Source organism: Neltuma alba, unplaced genomic scaffold (genome assembly GCF_004799145.2).
Source record: "Neltuma alba isolate B1F8T4 unplaced genomic scaffold, ASM479914v2 tig00013081_pilon, whole genome shotgun sequence".
Taxonomy (NCBI): domain Eukaryota; kingdom Viridiplantae; phylum Streptophyta; class Magnoliopsida; order Fabales; family Fabaceae; genus Neltuma; species Neltuma alba.
This window is the reverse complement of record NW_021637411.1, coordinates 679,346-698,962: the sequence shown is the minus strand read 5'-3', so window position 1 is coordinate 698,962 and position 19,617 is coordinate 679,346. Positions and strand designations below refer to the sequence as shown.

Sequence of the window (19,617 nt, the reverse complement as noted above, 5' to 3'; positions counted from 1 at the left end):
ATAACGTTGATACGAGAATCTTGAAATTAGATCATTTGCCATAATTTAAAACTCATCATCCAAACTTTTTATTAAGAAAAATAAGACAGTTTTTTCGGTAAATAAATAAGAAACAATTTAGGCGCCTGCTTCAGTGAGTGTTACCGGGAAATGGGTAGTTAACCGGTAGCTAGTCTTAAAGAAAGCAGCCAAGCAAGAAGCACATCTTGGCAGTCCATTGTGAGGAGATCGTTTTCTCAGGGGAGGCATGGCAACTATTCGAATGATAGGTAAGCTACTGCATAGACTAATTAATTTGCAGATTCATTTGTGACCATTAACCCTCGGACTTTGAACTAATCCTCTCTCGCGTAACCGATGCAGATATAGCTGTTAACTTCACAGGTCAGGCATTTTATCAAATAGTTCTCGGGCGTCTTATCACACTCCGTGTTTGTTTTTTATTCTCTATTTTAGTAATTCTAAACATCAATATTCTTCAACAGATGGAATGTTCAAAGGAATCTACAACGGCAAGCAATGTCACGTCTCAGATATTGCAACGGTCTTGAGCAGAGCTTGGGGTGCCGGGGTCGACCGAATTATTGTACACTATACCCTCTTCCTTTATCTCCATTTTATGTAGCTTAATTCGCGATTAGCTTTAATTTTGTATCTAATTTGTTTACTAAGTTGTGAGATGCGAAAGGATGTAATTTTAGCTGGTAGACGAGGCAGGGCAAGTTAAGCAAAGAGATTAAACGGCCCAGAATTTGAAATGTTTTTTTTTTTTAAGGGTTCGATTAGGAGTTTTTGTTGTCCACATTTCTTGGTTTAGAGGATTTTAGGCTTGAATTGGGGTGTTTACGAAACTAAGGGGGAGGAAGAGAGTTTTTGTTGTGAAGTTATACGTTTATCGAAAATCCCCTTAATGTGTGAATATCTTGCACAGTGGCGGATTATCAAGAACTTACTTCCTGGAAACAGTGAAAACTCATAAAAGCATAAAACGTAGAAGGATGAGAACTCTGATGGAGAGAAGAAGTTTGAAGAATTCTTCTTTGTAGTCTCTCTGAATTTTTCCACCAGTTAAGGTTATAGTGTTATTTAAGTCCCATTTTCAATATTAGCCTCAATTGTCTTTAGGAAATCTTTCCTTGATTGACACTGGAGAATCCCTTGTTCCTTCAGATGACTCTCTCCATGAGTGAGGGTGGCACTATACCCATAAATTCCAAACGAGTAAAAACCATATTACAATCCCTAAAAAGCAAACAAGAGGAATGTCATTACTACTGATATATTATTCTTGCATATATATGTTTGATGGACATAAATTTGATCCGATAAAATGTAATGGGTTTAAATGCGTGGACTTGGTCTGTTGTAGGTAACTGGTGGATCGCTTGAGGAATCGAGGGAAGCTCTTGCAATTGCAGAAACAGATGGTTTGTGTATATTACCTTACTTTCTCGTCCTTGTAGACTTTAACATGCAAGCTTTTCTTATTGAGCCATTTAATGATTTATTTCTTTAATATAGGACGGCTCTTCTGCACTGTCGGTGTGCATCCAACACGTTGTAAGGTTGCTTTCGTCCTTCAGAAAATTTCTCTGGATGGGTGATTTGAGTTGAAGTGTTTTCAAATGCCTCGTTGTTTTGGTTCAGGAATTTGAGGAGGCTGGAGATCCAGAAAAGCATTTTCAGGCTCTCTTGTCATTGGCTAAAGAAGGAATTCAAAAAGGAAAGGTATGGTTGTACTCTAAAGATAAAACAAATTATTTCCTGTCATGACTATTTTCCAAAATACTTGTAATAATAACAATAATAACTTCTTATGCAAGGTGGTTGCAGTTGGAGAATGTGGATTGGACTATGATAGGCTTCACTTTTGCCCCGCTGAGATTCAAAAGAAGTATGCAGTTGTAGCTAAGTCTTTTGGTACATTCGCTCTATTATCTTCGTGGTGTTCGCTTTCTAATGTCATCTTGTTGATAATTTGCTTTATTGTGAAAACTAGGTATTTCGAGAAGCAATTTGAATTGGCACATATCACAAAACTGCCAATGTTTTTGCACATGCGAGCAGCTGCTGCGGATTTTTGTGAACTAGTTGAGAGAAATAGGGACAGGTGTGGTTGCCAACGTGCACTAAGATATTGTCAGATAATCAAGCAATAATAGTTTAATGGATGTGATAAAAGAAAGTGATGGAGAATTACATAGGAATTATATCACCAGCGCATTAAAAATAACATCTAGCTCATTTTCATCACTAACCCCATATTATAAAAGTCCATACCTGAAATTGAATGTATTCCAACTGGTAGTGACTGTTGGAATCATAACTTGAGGAATTTAAATGGACTTTATCATTTCCATTTGTATGACAGGTTCACTGGTGGGGTGACTCATTCATTTACTGGTAGTGCAGAAGATAGTATTAAGCTTCTCTCATTTGATAATATGTACATAGGTAAATCACATCGTTCAATGTCATTAGCTTTATTTTATCAGGTTACCAAGAGATGCGTTATTTCAAAAATATATGTAATATATGAAAGGGTAAAATTGAAAGCACAAACGAGTGAAGCATTATATTAAATTAATAATCATTACAATGTTTCGAAGCTCATATTATATATTTAGAGAAACAGTTAAAGAAATAGATATAATGTATATAAGCGTAAATTAGACCATAAAGGTATAAACTATATGTGGCATTTTGACTGGTTGGGGGTTGCATAGGCTCTCTGAAACCAATATTTAGGCTGCTTCATAGTTCAACTGATTGAACTGGTTGGTGCCATCGATTTTTAAGAACAATGACGGTTAGCTAATCTAGGCGGCAACTGCTGGCAATGGCTTTGTGCATATACTGCTCTACAAATCAACTGATGTGTTTCGTAGCTAGTTGACTTGCCTGAATTTATTACTTCCGAGACTACCATGAGTAAATGCTAACAGTCTAATTGACTCTGATGGTATGGCATGCTTGTGGCACTATGACAGGCATAAATGGCTGCTCGTTGAAGACAACTGAGAACCTTGATGTAGTTAAGGGTATTCCTGTTGAGAGAATGATGATCGAAACACTCACCTTACTGTGAAATCAAGAGGGTGGCACTATACCCATAAATTCCAAACGAGTAAAACCATATTACAATCCCTAAAAAGCAAACAAGAGAATGTCATTACTACTGATATATTATTCTTGCATATATATGTTTGATGGACATAAATTTGATCCGATAAAATGTAATGGGTTTAAATGCGTGGACTTGGTCTGTTGTAGGTAACTGGTGGATCGCTTGAGGAATCGAGGGAAGCTCTTGCAATTGCAGAAACAGATGGTTTGTGTATATTACCTTACTTTCTCGTCCTTGTAGACTTTAACATGCAAGCTTTTCTTATTGAGCCATTTAATGATTTATTTCTTTAATAGGACGGCTCTTCTGCTGCACTGTCGGTGTGCATCCAACACGTTGTAAGGTTGCTTTCGTCCTTCAGAAAATTTCTCTGGATGGGTGATTTGAGTTGAAGTGTTTTCAAATGCCTCGTTGTTTTGGTTCAGGAATTTGAGGAGGCTGGAGATCCAGAAAAGCATTTTCAGGCTCTCTTGTCATTGGCTAAAGAAGGAATTCAAAAAGGAAAGGTATGGTTGTACTCTAAAGATAAAACAAATTATTTCCTGTCATGACTATTTTCCAAAATACTTGTAATAATAACAATAATAACTTCTTATGCAAGGTGGTTGCAGTTGGAGAATGTGGATTGGACTATGATAGGCTTCACTTTTGCCCCGCTGAGATTCAAAAGAGTATGCAGTTGTAGCTAAGTCTTTTGGTACATTCGCTCTATTATCTTCGTGGTGTTCGCTTTCTAATGTCATCTTGTTGATAATTTGCTTTATTGTGAAAACTAGGTATTTCGAGAAGCAATTTGAATTGGCACATATCACAAAACTGCCAATGTTTTTGCACATGCGAGCAGCTGCTGCGGATTTTTGTGAACTAGTTGAGAGAAATAGGGACAGGTGTGGTTGCCAACGTGCACTAAGATATTGTCAGATAATCAAGCAATAATAGTTTAATGGATGTGATAAAAGAAAGTGATGGAGAATTACATAGGAATTATATCACCAGCGCATTAAAAATAACATCTAGCTCATTTTCATCACTAACCCCATATTATAAAAGTCCATACCTGAAATTGAATGTATTCCAACTGGTAGTGACTGTTGGAATCATAACTTGAGGAATTTAAATGGACTTTATCATTTCCATTTGTATGACAGGTTCACTGGTGGGGTGACTCATTCATTTACTGGTAGTGCAGAAGATAGTATTAAGCTTCTCTCATTTGATAATATGTACATAGGTAAATCACATCGTTCAATGTCATTAGCTTTATTTTATCAGGTTACCAAGAGATGCGTTATTTCAAAAATATATGTAATATATGAAAGGGTAAAATTGAAAGCACAAACGAGTGAAGCATTATATTAAATTAATAATCATTACAATGTTTCGAAGCTCATATTATATATTTAGAGAAACAGTTAAAGAAATAGATATAATGTATATAAGCGTAATTAGACCATAAAGGTATAAACTATATGTGGCATTTTGACTGGTTGGGGGTTGCATAGGCTCTCTGAAACCAATATTTAGGCTGCTTCATAGTTCAACTGATTGAACTGGTTGGCCATCGATTTTTAAGAACAATGACGGTTAGCTAATCTAGGCGGCAACTGCTGGCAATGGCTTTGTGCATATACTGCTCTACAAATCAACTGATGTGTTTCGTAGCTAGTTGACTTGCCTGAATTTATTACTTCCGAGACTACCATGAGTAAATGCTAACAGTCTAATTGACTCTGATGGTATGGCATGCTTGTGGCACTATGACAGGCATAAATGGCTGCTCGTTGAAGACAACTGAGAACCTTGATGTAGTTAAGGGTATTCCTGTTGAGAGAATGATGATCGAAACAGACTCACCTTACTGTGAAATCAAGAACACGCATGCAGGGATTGGATTTGTTAAATCTACATGGCCTTCTAAAAAGAAGGAGAAGTATGATCAAGAGTGCATTGTCAAAGGCCGGAATGAACCTTGTTTAGTTAGGTAATTGAAATGATTTTGCTCATACTGGGTTGATGTCAACTTGTAAACTTATTAATTGATGTCCATTATTGTGATACCATCGTCTCAAGAAAAATCCGTCAGTGGTATGAATATAATTAAGAATATTGGAGCCTTCTGCTTTCTAAATCAACACTTAAGTGTTACCCGGCAAGTTTGGTTTCAGCGTTTGCAATTGTTATCTACCTTTGGCTTTTGTCTAAGTGTGTTTAAAATTAGGTAGAGATTTACCTTTTTCGTTGAACAATGTGGTTGTTGCCAGGCAAGTTCTTGAGGTGGTCGCTGGCTGTAAAGGCATCAACGAGTTGGGTAAACTCGGTGAAACATTATACCACAACACTTGCAGGTAACGTGGTTCCCAGCCGAGTTTCTTCTGAGATTGTCCATTGTTGAAGGAAACTTTCAGTGTTCAATTGTGAAAAACAGATCCTAAATTAATTTGAATGTTAATGTCTGAGTACCTTCTTTAACGTAAAAAATGCATTTTCATCGAGCAAATTATGTGAAAAAGCATGTAGGTGGAATGGAAAAACGCCAAACTCTGCCTTGATTGAATTTCTTTGTCACCAACTCACAGCGTTACATGCTAGAACCGAACTATATTGTGCGGATGTTTTGAGTCAGTTACACACAAATGTGCATGTAGTTGGAAAATAGATACTGTTAGTGTTAGGAGCTCTGCAGCACGCTTGACATAATTCAATAGCATTGTTTTTTCCCCACAAAAAGCGCTGTTCTTTTCCTTTATCTACTCATGATCTGAAAGTGTACGCGCATCTATTTTAGATTTTTGCTGTTTTGGCTGATCCGTCTTCTTTCCTTTCTTACTTTCAATTTTTAAACTCGTTTATGTTACATCTTATTGAAAAACGTAAAACCAAACACGCTATAAATAACAATTGGACTGCTGCTTTGAAGGGGTTAATGCAGAATCTGGAAAATTTACAGGATTATTCTGTTTGCAGGGTTTTTTTCCCGCATGACCTGGACTCTGCGGCAGATGCTCTTCTTGCCGGTGGTGATTCCTCGTAGACAGAATTATTTCATTCCTATAATTCTTCTTTTTTTTTTTTTGGTCGAAACACTTTTGAGTTATTGTTCTTCGTGTCTAAGTGGACTTCCAAGTATGTCAAAGTGTGTTACACCTACAACACGAAGTGATTACCCAGAAAGCAGTCTCATGAACGATGATGATTTACTGTTTAGGGTCACTGTGATCGTGTCCAATGCTTTTCATGGTGCAAAACACATAATCTGTTTTCCCGCTTTATATCCGTCCCTTTTTCTTTGCTTCGCTTCTTTTGTTTTGGTCAAACCCTTACTGTTTCTGTGCATGAACAAAACAAGTCCAAAGATTTTCTCCCGTTTTACCGGAAATAAATTAAAAAGGTTACTGCGCCGCAAACCTAAATGACTTCGAAAATTCGCGCTTTGCACTTGCAGCTTTACATCATGCATATCGCTATTTCCGTCCCTCCCGATTCTCAAAGAGCTGAAACTAAAATAATATCCTGTGTTGCAAGGCTAAGACACCGTTCATGGCTGATGAGTATCACACACACACACACACATATATAGATATTCACTATATATATATTATACATACTACTTCTACCTCCGATCCTTATTATAAGACCCTGTTTAACTTTTATTTTGATCCTAAATATAAGACCCCCATCTACTTTATCTCTCATATTTATCTACTTTTTTCCATGATAATCCTTCTAATAATAGTAGTTATAGATAACAAACTTAACTGGCAATGATTTTAGAAAAACAACACATATTCATTACTAACTAATTTAACTAAGTTCTTTAATCTCTCCAAATTAGTCAACTAGATCTTATAATTAGGACCGGAAGTAGTATCTATTAGTACCCATCCACGTGTAAATATTTGATGATATTGGTATTTGTTAGCTAATGCAAGGTGGAAGGAGGTGTCGCGCTGTTACTGACCCGCCAGATATGCGTTTGAATACATTGACGATATTGCATGATCAAGCGCTATGTTTCGGCACCTCAGCATCTTATTGAAAATAATAAGAAGAAGAAGAGAAAGGAAAAAACCAGCAGAACTCTAACAAATACTCCTTCCAATTCCTAACATAGGAGTTATTATATAAGTTGAAGGATTAGTTTTGACTTTAAATATAAAACTTTAATTTACTTAATTTTTCATAAGTCATAGTCATCATTTTCCCCAAACTAGTTTACTTGACTCATAAGCTATACATAATATAATGTTATACAGGAATATTTCAAGAAGATCATATCATATTTGTTATAATTAACTGATTTATTTGACTTTTTAAATTTATTCAAATTAATTAAATAATTCTTATACTAAAAGGGAAAAGAAAGTAAGACCTCCATTGAAAAGCCTGTTTCCTTTCATAACTACCAAACTATCCATTTAATTGAACATGAATTCTTGAATAATATATATTGAACATGTGTTCCAGATATACATACCACAACCGCCGGGACGTGTAGTTACTATATACCAATTTGATTAATAAATAACCGGAAATGGAGGAGCAGAAGGGGCAAAATTCCTCACGTGCTAACGCTAGACACCAATTCCTCTTGCGCAGTTTCATCCATTGTTGGAGGGGATGCACTTGTCCTATCTGCAGCCAGATTCAGTCTCAGAGCCCTGCCTTGGACCTCCTGAAACACATTACATGTCCAAACAAAATGATTACACTAAATCGCTACATCACAAGAAGATTTAGCTGCAAAACCAACCAAGCTACGATGATTGATTGTTCTTAACCACCCCATTCATAGCATTCAAAGCAGCCTCAACATCCTCAGCAGTTTTCGAAGGAGACAAACCCAAAGCCTCGAGATCTTCCAGTGTCCCTTTCATAAATGACCTTGGCACTCAAAAAGCCAGGTTGGCCAGCAAAAGCATCTCTGAGACCCTGTGAAGTCAATCCCCATCCAAGGTTTCCAGCGTATATCTTGTGAGGACTGTCCACGAAGCCTCTGTAGTTGTTCCTTACTTTTGGCCCCATCACTAGCCTTTCTCCTCCTCTTGGCACTTCTGGAAAGTTTACCTTCACCGTCCTACCTCCAACTTGCTGCACATCATCACAGTCACAGCCAATCAAATTCACTAAACTTTTGTATTAAAAAAAAAAATCACTATATTTTGCACATTGGTGAACTCAACATTGTTACAAACATAACTTCGAAACCAGTGTTTTTTTCATCTTTTTTAACCTATTATAAGCACTTTGATGAAGAGTTCTCAGGTCTGGATGAGCTTATTGCATGGGATGGCATTTGCACTCATTCAATATACACACTTTCATTTCAGGCTTATGTCAATAGTTCATTTAAGATCTTTACGCATTAAATTCGGTACCAGTAAGTGCGGGTAAGACTTACGGAGCCATCAAACATGCGAATGGCTTCTTTAGCATCCTCAGCGCTTCCCATTGTGACAAATGCAAATCCTCTGCTTCTATCCGTGACGCGATCATATACTATCTAAAGAATTCAATTATACAAAATAAGGGCAATCCATACATTAATTTAATTACCATGAAAAAAACTTATTCAAATCAAGAAGTTGGAACTTTTAAATCAAACAGGGAATCATTGAAAGAAAGGAGGGAGTTTGCAAACCTCTACAGACACCACATTGCCAACCTCTTGAAAAATTTCAGATAACTGGGAAGAAGTCATCGAAAAGGGCAAATTTCCCACATAGAGCCTCCCAGCTTCGTTTGAGTCGGGTACCTTTTGGTCATCCTCCTCTTGTTCTGACTTTTCAGAGGGTTCGGCTTCTGGTTCTACCTGCTCAGCGTTTGTGCTGTCTTGAGCGACTTCGAATCCATCAAAGGCAGCCGAAGCCAAACGAAGATGGAAGAGTGAGAGAGGAGAGGAATTGAGGAAGTGGGATTTGAGACTGAGGTTGGGGGGCTTTTGAGAAATGGGCGTGGGAGGGAATTTGAGGGTGATTGAGAAGGAAGAGGGAGTGACGTAGAGGCTGTGGAGTCGGTTGCAGATGGAAGAGGAAGGAGCGGTTGTAGCAGCCATGGAGAGAGACAAGGTCGAAACTGTGAAGAAGGGAAATGGCTGAGAAGTAGAGATTAAAAGTCAGGCATGGGAAAGAGACATGGCACAAAAAGGGAGGAGGAGAAGAGGCAACGTTGAGGCTTTCCATTTGAGCGGGGAGAAGGATAAGGTTAGCTCGCTTTCGGATTTTTTTTTCTCTCATTCTCTCCTTTATCCTTTCTCTCTCTCTCCGTTGTTATTATTATTATTTCGTGTGAAAAAAAAAAAAACTCTCCCCATTTCTTTTATAAAAAATAATATCCCTCATCATTATATTTTTAAATATAAGAAACAAATATTTTTATTTTTATCCTTATAAAATAGAGTATATCACTTATCTGCAATAAATTTTTACTTATTATATTTCTCATATTTCTTTACAAATAAAAATATAATTAAAAAAATATGTATATATCTTATATATTTTATTATTGTAAACAAATTCAACTAACATTTTAAATTGCATGATTTTGATAATTATTCTTATAATAAGTGTGGAGGGAGTAATAATACAATTCATTTCGTTTCACCCAAAAAATAGGGATACCAAATATATAATTTATAATGTAAATTATTAATATTACAATTGACTTCATAGAATGCCATTAAATAGATATTCATAATTTAATCTAAATTCTAGATTTTATTATAAAGATCTGATAAGTAGTCCAACTTTCAGCCTTGAGACTGAGAATTTTTGTCGCCAAACACTTCCCCCTCTCTTTTTCTTCCGTGTCATCACATCTCACACCGACATACATTAAACACGGCGCTGAGATTTTTTTTTCCCCCTACAGAGAGTTTGCGTTCTAGAGAGAGGAGAACCAACTCTTCACCATGAGAGAGGAGTATTATCTAGGACCAACTCGTCATCATTATGAGATAGGAGTATCATCGAGTGCCCATCTGGATTTAATTGGGGATAATTGACTTTGGGCTGCAAATGTGGGAGAAAAGTTTTGGGTCATTCTTAGTGGGGAAAACAAACGATTTCAAGCTCACTCTTGTGAGAGATAGAGCTCGCGTATCATAGTCCTCGTGCGGGATTGCTGGAGAAGGGATATATGCTTGCAGGGAATCCAGACAAATGTTTTATTCAAACAAACATCACGTTCTATGGTACATAGATTCACAAAGTCAGGTCTGGAATAAAACACCACCAAGCTCTCAAAAGTTAAGTTCCCAAGCACACATGCAAACTAGAATTTCACACACTTATTACAACAAACACACACAGCATTACAACCCACCCAGTTTCAGGATATCAAGTCATTAGCACGTTATGTGTAAAAACGCCACAGGCGGACAGGCCTGAGGGGAAAGGCGGATATTAGTTCTATAGATAGTAATAATGAGCCAAGGACGATTTGCCAGCAAATTTTCATGAGCCAAGAATGATTTGCCTTCAACCCAGACGACGGAGACAGCCTCACATACGAAACTAGTCACAGTAACCACAAGGAAAACGCAACAAAGCTCTTCTTCATCTGGTTGGGGCAAGGACGGGGATGTGGTACAACGTTGGTGCACCAATCCCACTGTATTTCCTTGCCAAAATCAAACTTCAAGGCTGCAGCATTTACCTGGTGCTGCAACCCATTTGGCGGGCATAACTAAGCCGCCGCCGCCGCGACTGTCCATCATGCCTCCAAGAGTGTGATGAACATCTGGTCCAAGATGGTTGAATGTAAAGCCATGACCTCCCCTTGTATACATGCTAGTCACCTCTGATCCACACACGGGTGGACTGCTCCCACTTGTTTCCTTTGATGATTGCAACACTTCAGAGATTTGAGAACCAGGAGACTGCATTTGACCCTCACCAGTTTTATTCCCTTCACTTCCGCCTTTTCCATTGCCGTTTTTCAAGTTCAAGAACCGACCACCACATCCTCTTGGGCGACGCATTGCATGCAGATGGCGTGATTCATGCATATAAGGCTGTAAATCAAGAATGGCCATTGAGTGAAGATGAAGGGATTTGATTGCTGATTGTTATCAAGCAAATCTACATCATCATAACTATTTCTTGGTTATTTTAGTCTTGCTTAAGATAGAGGAGAAGTCATTTGATTAAAAGCATATCAACTTATTATTGCTCAGCAGCCAAACAATCATTATGTGCCACTGGCCACAACTCCACATCGATTTGGTACCATCACGGCTATAATGTTTCATGGCTGAATAATGATAGTATAAGAGATTATACCTTGCGACGTTTGGTCAGTTTATTCTCCAGCACAGCTTTTTTGCTCGTGACTGTCGACGTCGGATGATTCCATGGTACTGCTTAGCATTAACATAGATCGGTCCATCATCAGATGCCATGTTAAGTGGCAGCATCATACGGCCCTTGATTGATTACAAATATATTAAACTTCGAATCAGAAGTCAGAATTTAGCGGAAAACCAGTTCATTATGAATTTTTCTGGGTAAATGCTCGGTAAACAAGAGATTCGAGTACTTAAGAGGCACGGAGAAACTTTTGCTCAGTAAATGAGTCGGGGAAGGGAACTATATTGGCCTGCCCATGATCATCCCTAGTTATTTATACGAATGTCACTCAAGGCTGAAAATCAGGGCATTGGAAGCCATATACAATGAAAAGCACAATTAAATACACTTTTTCGCCATAAACAGTCATACTAGATAAACTTCAGAGAATTATGAGAAAATTAGCTTTCTCATTAATGGTTACACTTCACGAGTATGAATTGACAAAACAAACTTCCCATCTAAGCAAAGTTAAAAGAATAGCATGGCTTATGTGGACTAAGGTGATGGTGGAGTAAAGACTGACCAGAATTTAAGATCTGTAAGTTGAGAAGAGCACAATCAAAGGAGATCATACTTTAAAGAGTTACAAGAAAAATGGCTCCCTCATATACGGCTACACAATGTTACTATAAGTTGATAAAAACAAGGCTATCATGCAAGCATGTTAAAAGAATGGCGTGGTTTATGCAGATTTGGATGCTGATGGTGTAAGGACTAACCGGAATTTGAGGTCCATAACTTGAGAAGAGCCCGTAAAATTGATCCATATAAGGATATTTTGCGCAGATCTACATCGTAAAAAGCAACAAAGAAACTGAAAGTTCGGGCAGAAATTAAAAAAATAAAGCATCAATGGGGTCATTTTGTGACGAATTTTACCACAGGCTGATTAATTCCCAGCTCAACACGAGTGTGAGGATCAGGAATTGATGATTGAAGTGATATGCCAGTTTGAGACTTCTGATCACCTGACATTTTACAATCATCTGAAGCAAAAAATATTTGACTCGTTAATCAAAGATGTTTCAAGTGACAATGCAAGAATTCTCACTTCAAAATTTAGAAAAAGAAATACCTCTCTGAAATAAACTGAGGCAACCAAAAAACCAACTTAGAGCATAATTTTAGATTCCAACCTTACGCCCATAATCATTAAGAAAGATCTTATCAACTGTGTTTGCAGTCAGCAGATGGAAGTAATAGAACAATCCTGGTTTATCTGCTCACTTAAGAACTAATAAATAGAACTCCCTGATAAGACCCTTGTCTTCATTGAACTTTCAAGTCAGTACAAAAAAGAGGCGGATCGGGAGGAAGGAGGAGATTATAATATTTATCCTCTCTCTCATTGCAGAGTTGAAGTCCAGTGAAAGAATCAGTTTCACACCGAATGCTCTGCCAGTGTGTTAAATAACAAGATTTAATTGGCCTTGAAAGGAGATTCGTTTAAGAGAAACTTCTTTGAAAAAAATGTACCTTTCCCTAGTTTAACTGTCACTACTAAATCTATCTACTTCCTCCCGAAGCATATCAGCAACTGAAGACCAAGATATGGCAAAAAGGATGTCTTTATGAGGCAACAGCGGAAGAATATTTCCAGAAGTACTTAAATCAAGTCTCTATATTCCAATGCTCAAATCAGCATGCTTGAAAGAAGCATCCAAATTCAGGTCTTTCATATACATCATAGCCCATTTCTACGTGGCCCTGGTAAAGAGCCCCATCATCCTAAACAAGCTTCGCCGTTATCATATCTTTCTTTCTAGAATGCTTGTGTTTCCTTTTAATTTGTGTGAGCGCGCGCGCGTGTGAGAGAGAATTCAAAGTGGGTAGGTGGGGCTGTACGAAATGGGAATTATATTTCAACGAAAATGAGATCTAGTGAAAAACCGAAAACAGAGTACTACTTTTGTGTGGACGACGACAAACCCATCAAAAACCTTACCATCATTTATGGGAATTTAACTCAATAAATAGGACGACTAAATTCAGCGATAAATAAGGAGTACGTCATCCACATCTGCAGTTTCCCTCTATTTAAAATTCAGAGAAACAAAATTTACCATTTATGTCTTCATCATGATATTTTCGGCAGGAAGATAAATGGGAACTTGTTACTCATGTCCTTTCCTTGTTAAGATCATAAAGCTTTTAAAACCGCCATAAACTAGGAGATAGATCTAAATTCTCTATAAAAGTAAAAGATTACCTGAAAAGATAGCGAACTGAGTGGTGTGTCCTTTATCAAACACTTGTTCAGCTCCTCTTCCTGCCTGCTTACTGGAAGCAAGTTGCTCTGCATGATTCGGAATCTCCAGTGAAAAAGGTTTCATTTGGCCACAAGACTCGCCAAAAATTGTCTGGGACCCTATCGTGCTCCACCAAGGGGCCGAAGTTACAGATGACATATGCCCGGCGGAGACATGGGTAGCTCCTTCAGCTTCTTTGAAATAAACAGTTTGCATGGCCATATGCACACCGCCAATATGATCAAAGTGACGATTTATGCTATTTCTGTAAACTACTTACTGAAAGAAAAGATGCAAATATAAAAACATCCGGTATATTTGAACAAGTGAAAATATGCAGGGAAACTTTGTAAATAATTTTCAAAAATGAACGAAAAAAAATAAAAAGAAGGGGGGAGAGAGGAGGAAAGTGGAACTTGCACAACAGGGGGAAAAAACAGTCTTACCTTGGTAATACCTAGTCTTCCACAACGGCGTCCGTTCAAGCACAGCTGAATCAACAAGATAGAGGAGCAAGATAGAGGAGCAAGTTAGAACAGGAAATCTGCAGAGGTTATTGATCAAAAGAATGATTGTCGTAGAAAGCCCCGGCAAGAAAAAATTCAAAAGGAAACCAGCATATGCGGGCACAAGAGACAATAAATCACAGATGGGTAAACACAGGGAGCCAAAAAAAGGGAGGGAAAAAACCAAGAAGAAGAGCTCAGAAGTTAGAGGAGGTTAATAGCCAGTAATCGAAAGAGGGGGGAAGAAGAAAGACCACATCACATGGGGGAGAGAGCATGGAATTAACAGAAAAGAAGAAAAACCCCATTAGGTTGGAACTATGTCGGTAGAATGAGAAGCCGAAGCACACGAGCACCGAAAAGAGGAGAGAGAGTGGAATCGAAGGAAGACGACCGATAAAAGCGTCCAAGTGTGTAATGGCAGTCGAGGCCAACCACCAATGGTGTTCAGCCTCAGTGAAGGCTCTCCTTTATTACTGTGCCCCCCTCTACGCCCTCTGATTATTATTATTTATTTTGTTTGTTTATTTAACTAATTATTTTACATTTATCATCATTTCTGTCGTCACTCCCAACTTTTTTCTCACCTTCGTTTCCCCCTCCCATTCCCAATAATCCCAATTTTTCTAAGAGTACTTCTTGGGGATGCTTCTCCATCTCATCTCATATATTTGTAGTTACTCTACATGGAATATATTTTTAGCCGATTTTGAATTTTAAAAAACAAAATTTTTATGCTTTATAAAAATTGTGCATATTAAATATTAACATAAAATTATCATTCCATTTTTATAGCATTAAAAATTAAAAAAAAATAATAGCATTTTCATATAATATTTTTTAACTATAACATTAACAAAAATTAGTAGTATCTTTTTGTAGCATGTACTTAATATCTACTTAATTTTAATTTATTATAACAATAGAATCAAGTGGAATGGAACCCTCAACTTCCTGCCTTTAATGCCACGCACAAATCCATTGCCAAGCATTATTATTTTATATGGAAAACCCTATTTTATTTTATTTTTTTAAATACAATCAACTTAAGTATTCACGCACGCCAATATGCTCTAGCTGCAGTTCAATCTAAGATTTCATTCAAGCGTGATGAGTGACACTCTCAGCTTGACCCAAAAAAATATATATATATTTTATCTACAAAGTAAGTTGAGCGCGTGTAATCCAGTAAAAATCTAACGAGGCCTGATGCCAATCCGAGTTTGTGCGTTTTCAACTTGTGTGATATCATATTGGCGCGTGGACAAAAACTTACAGGGGTTTCGAAACTATCATTAACAAGTTATTACAAATTAGGTGCTGTGAGAAATGTGCGTGTGTGTGTTGTATTTGTGTATCGTGGGGCAATATGTGTGTTAGCGCATTACTTCATAAATCATAAAATTTAAATGATTAAAGTGGGTTTCTGTATCCGAACCCAGCCTAAAATAACATGCTAAAATTTATGGGGACGTCGGGATTAGTGGCGCTGTCTATTTTCTTAAACATATATTCTTATACTATTGACATATTGGTAATGGTGATATGCCGTTGAGCCATTCCCGTTCTTGCTGCAACTAATCCCTTGTCTGATCGGTCTGTTTGTTTTCAAAATTAAAATATGAGCAAATTGCTTAAGGCTGCTTTGGTACCAATAAAGAAAAGCACTTGTTCCTATCTGCTATTTATAATCTCTTAAGTCCTTCGATGCCTTTTAATTAGAAAACTATAATCTCTTAAGCACTTGGGTGCCTTTTAATTGGAAAATTAATCCACTTGACGTGTTTACTTTTATTTTTGTTTGAATTTTTTAATCCGGTCTCCTAACTAGCCCACAACACAAGTACTCTATGGGCTCAGACTAATCCAGATTCAGGCATTGTAGAACTTCAAGAACGGCTAGCCCTCACCAGGTATTTAATGCTACTGTATTCTCAGGGCTTGAACTAGAGCTCTCTTAGTTAAGTTAGAATGACCCTTTACTAGTCAATCTAAGTGTTTGATGGTTGATGTGTTTATTATGGGGACCACCCTCCCACCGTTATCAACAATTTAGAGGTTTCTAGTTTCTTACTATGCCTGATCCAACTTTATCAAAATCTGGGGTAATTATTTGCTTCCTTCAATCAGGCCTACTTGTTCCTTAACCTTAGGTTTTCATTCTTTTAAAACTGTCCCCTCCTCAAGAAGTGAGGTCAATTCTCCGAGTAATATCTCCTACGTTTTAAGACTTTAAGCAATGTTGGATTTGGTAGCGATGTGGGTATTCAAACTTTGGTTGGTTTTCAAAATGCTAACTGTTATGTTTTTTTTTTTTGGTTTCATTCATAATATGTTGTTTTCTTATTTTAGTAATGGGTCGGCTTTTTCTTCTGATTTATTTGGGTTTTACTTAAATTAGCCATGTGTAATAGGCTAGCCTCTCATGTGTAATCTTTTTATTTAGTTTGAATAAAATTATCTTTTAATTAAAAAAATGATAAATTTAAAAATGCGGGTGTTTAGTTTAGGTTAGGTTCTTTTAAACAACTTTTGTATTGTGTGAGGTAAATGTTAAAAAAAAAAAAAAGAACTGTCTCATTAAGTGTAACGATGCTTTTTTTTTTTTAATGATACTAAACGTGTACTTGAATTGATAATATTCTCTCTCTTTCTTCCTTTTTATCAAAAATAATATCTCTCATAGTGATATTTTTAAGTATAAGAAACAAATACTTTTTGTCTAAAATTTTAAATTGTCATTTTCACTTTTATCCTAATAAATATATCTCATGATAAAAATCAATGATATAACTGAAAAAACATATATATTTTGACATGTAACTAAATTTAAATAATACTTTTTGAATCGCGTGATTTAAGTAGTTGTTTTTTATAACAGAGGGGATAGAGTGATCTTTACCTTGACTACACAAATATGCAACGCTAAAGTAACTAAGTAGTAAAATTAATAGCATTTAATACACTTTTCTAGGTACTTTATATGACTCTTTAGAATTCATAAGTCATTTTAACTAGTTTATTGATTTTAATTAAAAAATGGTAATTAATTTATTAATTTTAAATTGATTTTTTTTTCAAATTTTACCTACATTAAAGGAAATTATGAAGAAAAAAACAATGAGTTATATTTAGACGTTAATTACAAAGATAAAATCAATAAATAAATATTAATTACATTTTAAGTAACTTATACTACTTCCGATCCTTAATATAAAATCTTGTTTGACTTTTATTTTGGTAATAAATATAGAATCACAATCCACTTTGTCTCTCATATTTATGTATTTTTTCCCAAAGTAATCCTTCTAACAATAATAGTTCTAACCAATATACCTGATTAGTAAGGATATTTTAGGAAAGACAACACATATTTGTTGCAAATAACTAACTTAACTTTTTTCTTTAAACTCCTCAAATTAGTCAACTAGCTCTTATAATTAGGATTAGTGTTTTAAATAAAATCAACGAGAGAAACTATGAGAATACTTTTGACTGTAGATTAATCCATCATTTCTTTTCATGAGAGATCCATAGGAGTGATTTCCTGTTTGTACGAGTAACGAACAGTGGATCGTTGTCATGTACATTTATTGTACAGTATTATTTACTTTATATTGTGCCCCTATTAATCATACGAGATAGTGAAGCTCATGTCATTAATAAGCCACTGCGTCATACATTTAACATAAACATTTTTTCTGGTCAAAAAAAATACAAGCATTTTTATATGCTGGCCAAATCTTCGTCACCATGAATGGATAGTGTGCCATGTTCAAGGAAACGTGACTACGGTACTATAGCTTATAAGATGAGCCACAAAGTCAATTCTTTTTGTTTTGGCTAGCAATCATAATTTCACTCAGCACTTTTGGAATAATATATTTAACTACAAATTATACTCCTTAGGTCCTTTTTATAAGGCAAAGAAAGAATAAATTTTTTTGGTCCTGTTCATACTCCATTTTGTTAAATTTTTAGTATGAATATACTATTTTATCTTTTATTTATTATAATATTGATAGTTTTTTTTTAAAAGTATATATATTAAATAGAAATTAAGTTACATGTTATCATATTTTAATGAAGAGTCAATAAAATTTATTTTTTTATTTATTTATATGAAATATAATAAAATACTTTATAAATAAAATCAAATGAGCATGATATTAGTTGACGGGGATATTAAAAAAGTGAACGGTTTTATTGTCGTTATTGATAGTGGAAGAAGAAAGAGAAAATTGGCTGGGTTTTATCTACGGGATTTTGCAGTTTTTTTTTTTCTTTTCAAAACCTGAATGGGATTTTGCGGCTGGCTCCCCGTCATTATCCACAGGGAACACTGAAAGATTTTTGTCTTATACTCTTTTTCGCGTTTCCACATTGAGCTTCATTGTTTTTTCTTTTTTTTTAAAAAAAAAAAGAACAACAAAAAATTTGGGTTTAGCATATCCTCTATAAACCTAGCATGATACCACGTACTATTACCCAATCCAATCATTAACATAAGAACTAGTTAACTAATTTAAATAGATTTGTGCCCCTATTAATCATACGAGATAGTGAAGCTCATGTCTAATAAGCCACTGCGTCATACATTTAACATAAACATTTTTCTGTGGTAAAAAAAAATACAAGCATTTTTATATGCTGGCCAAATCTTCGTCACCATGAATGGATAGTGTGCCATGTTCAAGGAAACGTGACTACGGTACTATAGCTTATAAGATGAGCCACAAAGTCAATTCTTTTTGTTTTGGCTAGCAATCATAATTTCACTCAGCACTTTTGGAATAATATATTTAACTACAAATTATACTCCTTAGGTTTTTATAAGGCAAAGAAAGAATAAATTTTTTTGGTCCTGTTTATACTCCATTTTGTTAAATTTTTAGTATGAATATACTATTTTATCTTTTATTTATTATAATATTGCTAGTTATTTTTTTAAAAGTACATATATTAAATAGAAATTAAGTTACAATGTTATCATATTTTAATGAAGAGTCAATAAAATTTATTTTTTTATTTATTTATATGAAATATAATAAAATACTTTATAAATAAAATCAAATGAGTATGATATTAGTTGACGGGGATATTAAAAAAGTGAATGGTTTTATTGTCGTTATTGATAGTGGAAGAAGAAAGAGAAAATTGGCTGGGTTTTATCTACGGGATTTTGCAGTTTTTTTTTTTTTAAAACCTGAATGGGATTTTGCGGCTGGCTCCCCGTCATCATCCGCAGGGAACACTGAAAGATTTTTGTCTTGTACTCTTTTTCGCGTTTCCACATTGAGCTTCGTTGTTTTTTCTTTTTTTTAAAAAAGAACAACAACAAAATTTGGGTTTAGCATATCCTCAATAAACCTAGCATGATACCAGGT

At 35.7% G+C, this 19,617-nt stretch overlaps 2 protein-coding genes and 1 pseudogene across 2 annotated transcripts; 1 reads left to right on the top strand and 2 right to left on the bottom strand.

The window, feature by feature from the left end:
- Window positions 1–185: 185 nt before the first annotated feature.
- Window positions 186–6,372, top strand: LOC114734197 (putative deoxyribonuclease TATDN1). The gene is given in 20 exon segments (XM_028921746.1): window positions 186–269; window positions 364–384; window positions 486–586; window positions 1,370–1,427; window positions 1,522–1,565; window positions 1,648–1,728; window positions 1,824–1,894; window positions 2,000–2,110; window positions 2,372–2,454; window positions 2,991–3,072; window positions 3,074–3,098; window positions 3,274–3,331; window positions 3,424–3,470; window positions 3,553–3,633; window positions 3,729–3,805; window positions 3,904–4,014; window positions 4,276–4,358; window positions 4,892–5,108; window positions 5,389–5,472; window positions 6,092–6,372. Coding segments are annotated over 20 exon segments (1,524 nt in total). The 5' UTR covers window positions 186–247; the 3' UTR covers window positions 6,159–6,372.
- A 1,127-nt stretch (window positions 6,373–7,499) lies between these two features.
- Window positions 7,500–9,279, bottom strand: LOC114734231 (33 kDa ribonucleoprotein, chloroplastic). The gene is given in 5 exon segments (XM_028921807.1): window positions 7,500–7,799; window positions 7,906–7,950; window positions 7,952–8,215; window positions 8,526–8,627; window positions 8,766–9,279. Coding segments are annotated over 5 exon segments (939 nt in total). The 5' UTR covers window positions 9,180–9,279; the 3' UTR covers window positions 7,500–7,685.
- A 985-nt stretch (window positions 9,280–10,264) lies between these two features.
- On the bottom strand, window positions 10,265–14,686 carry LOC114734230 (nuclear transcription factor Y subunit A-10-like; annotated as a pseudogene).
- Between the last annotated feature and the right edge of the window lie 4,931 nt (window positions 14,687–19,617).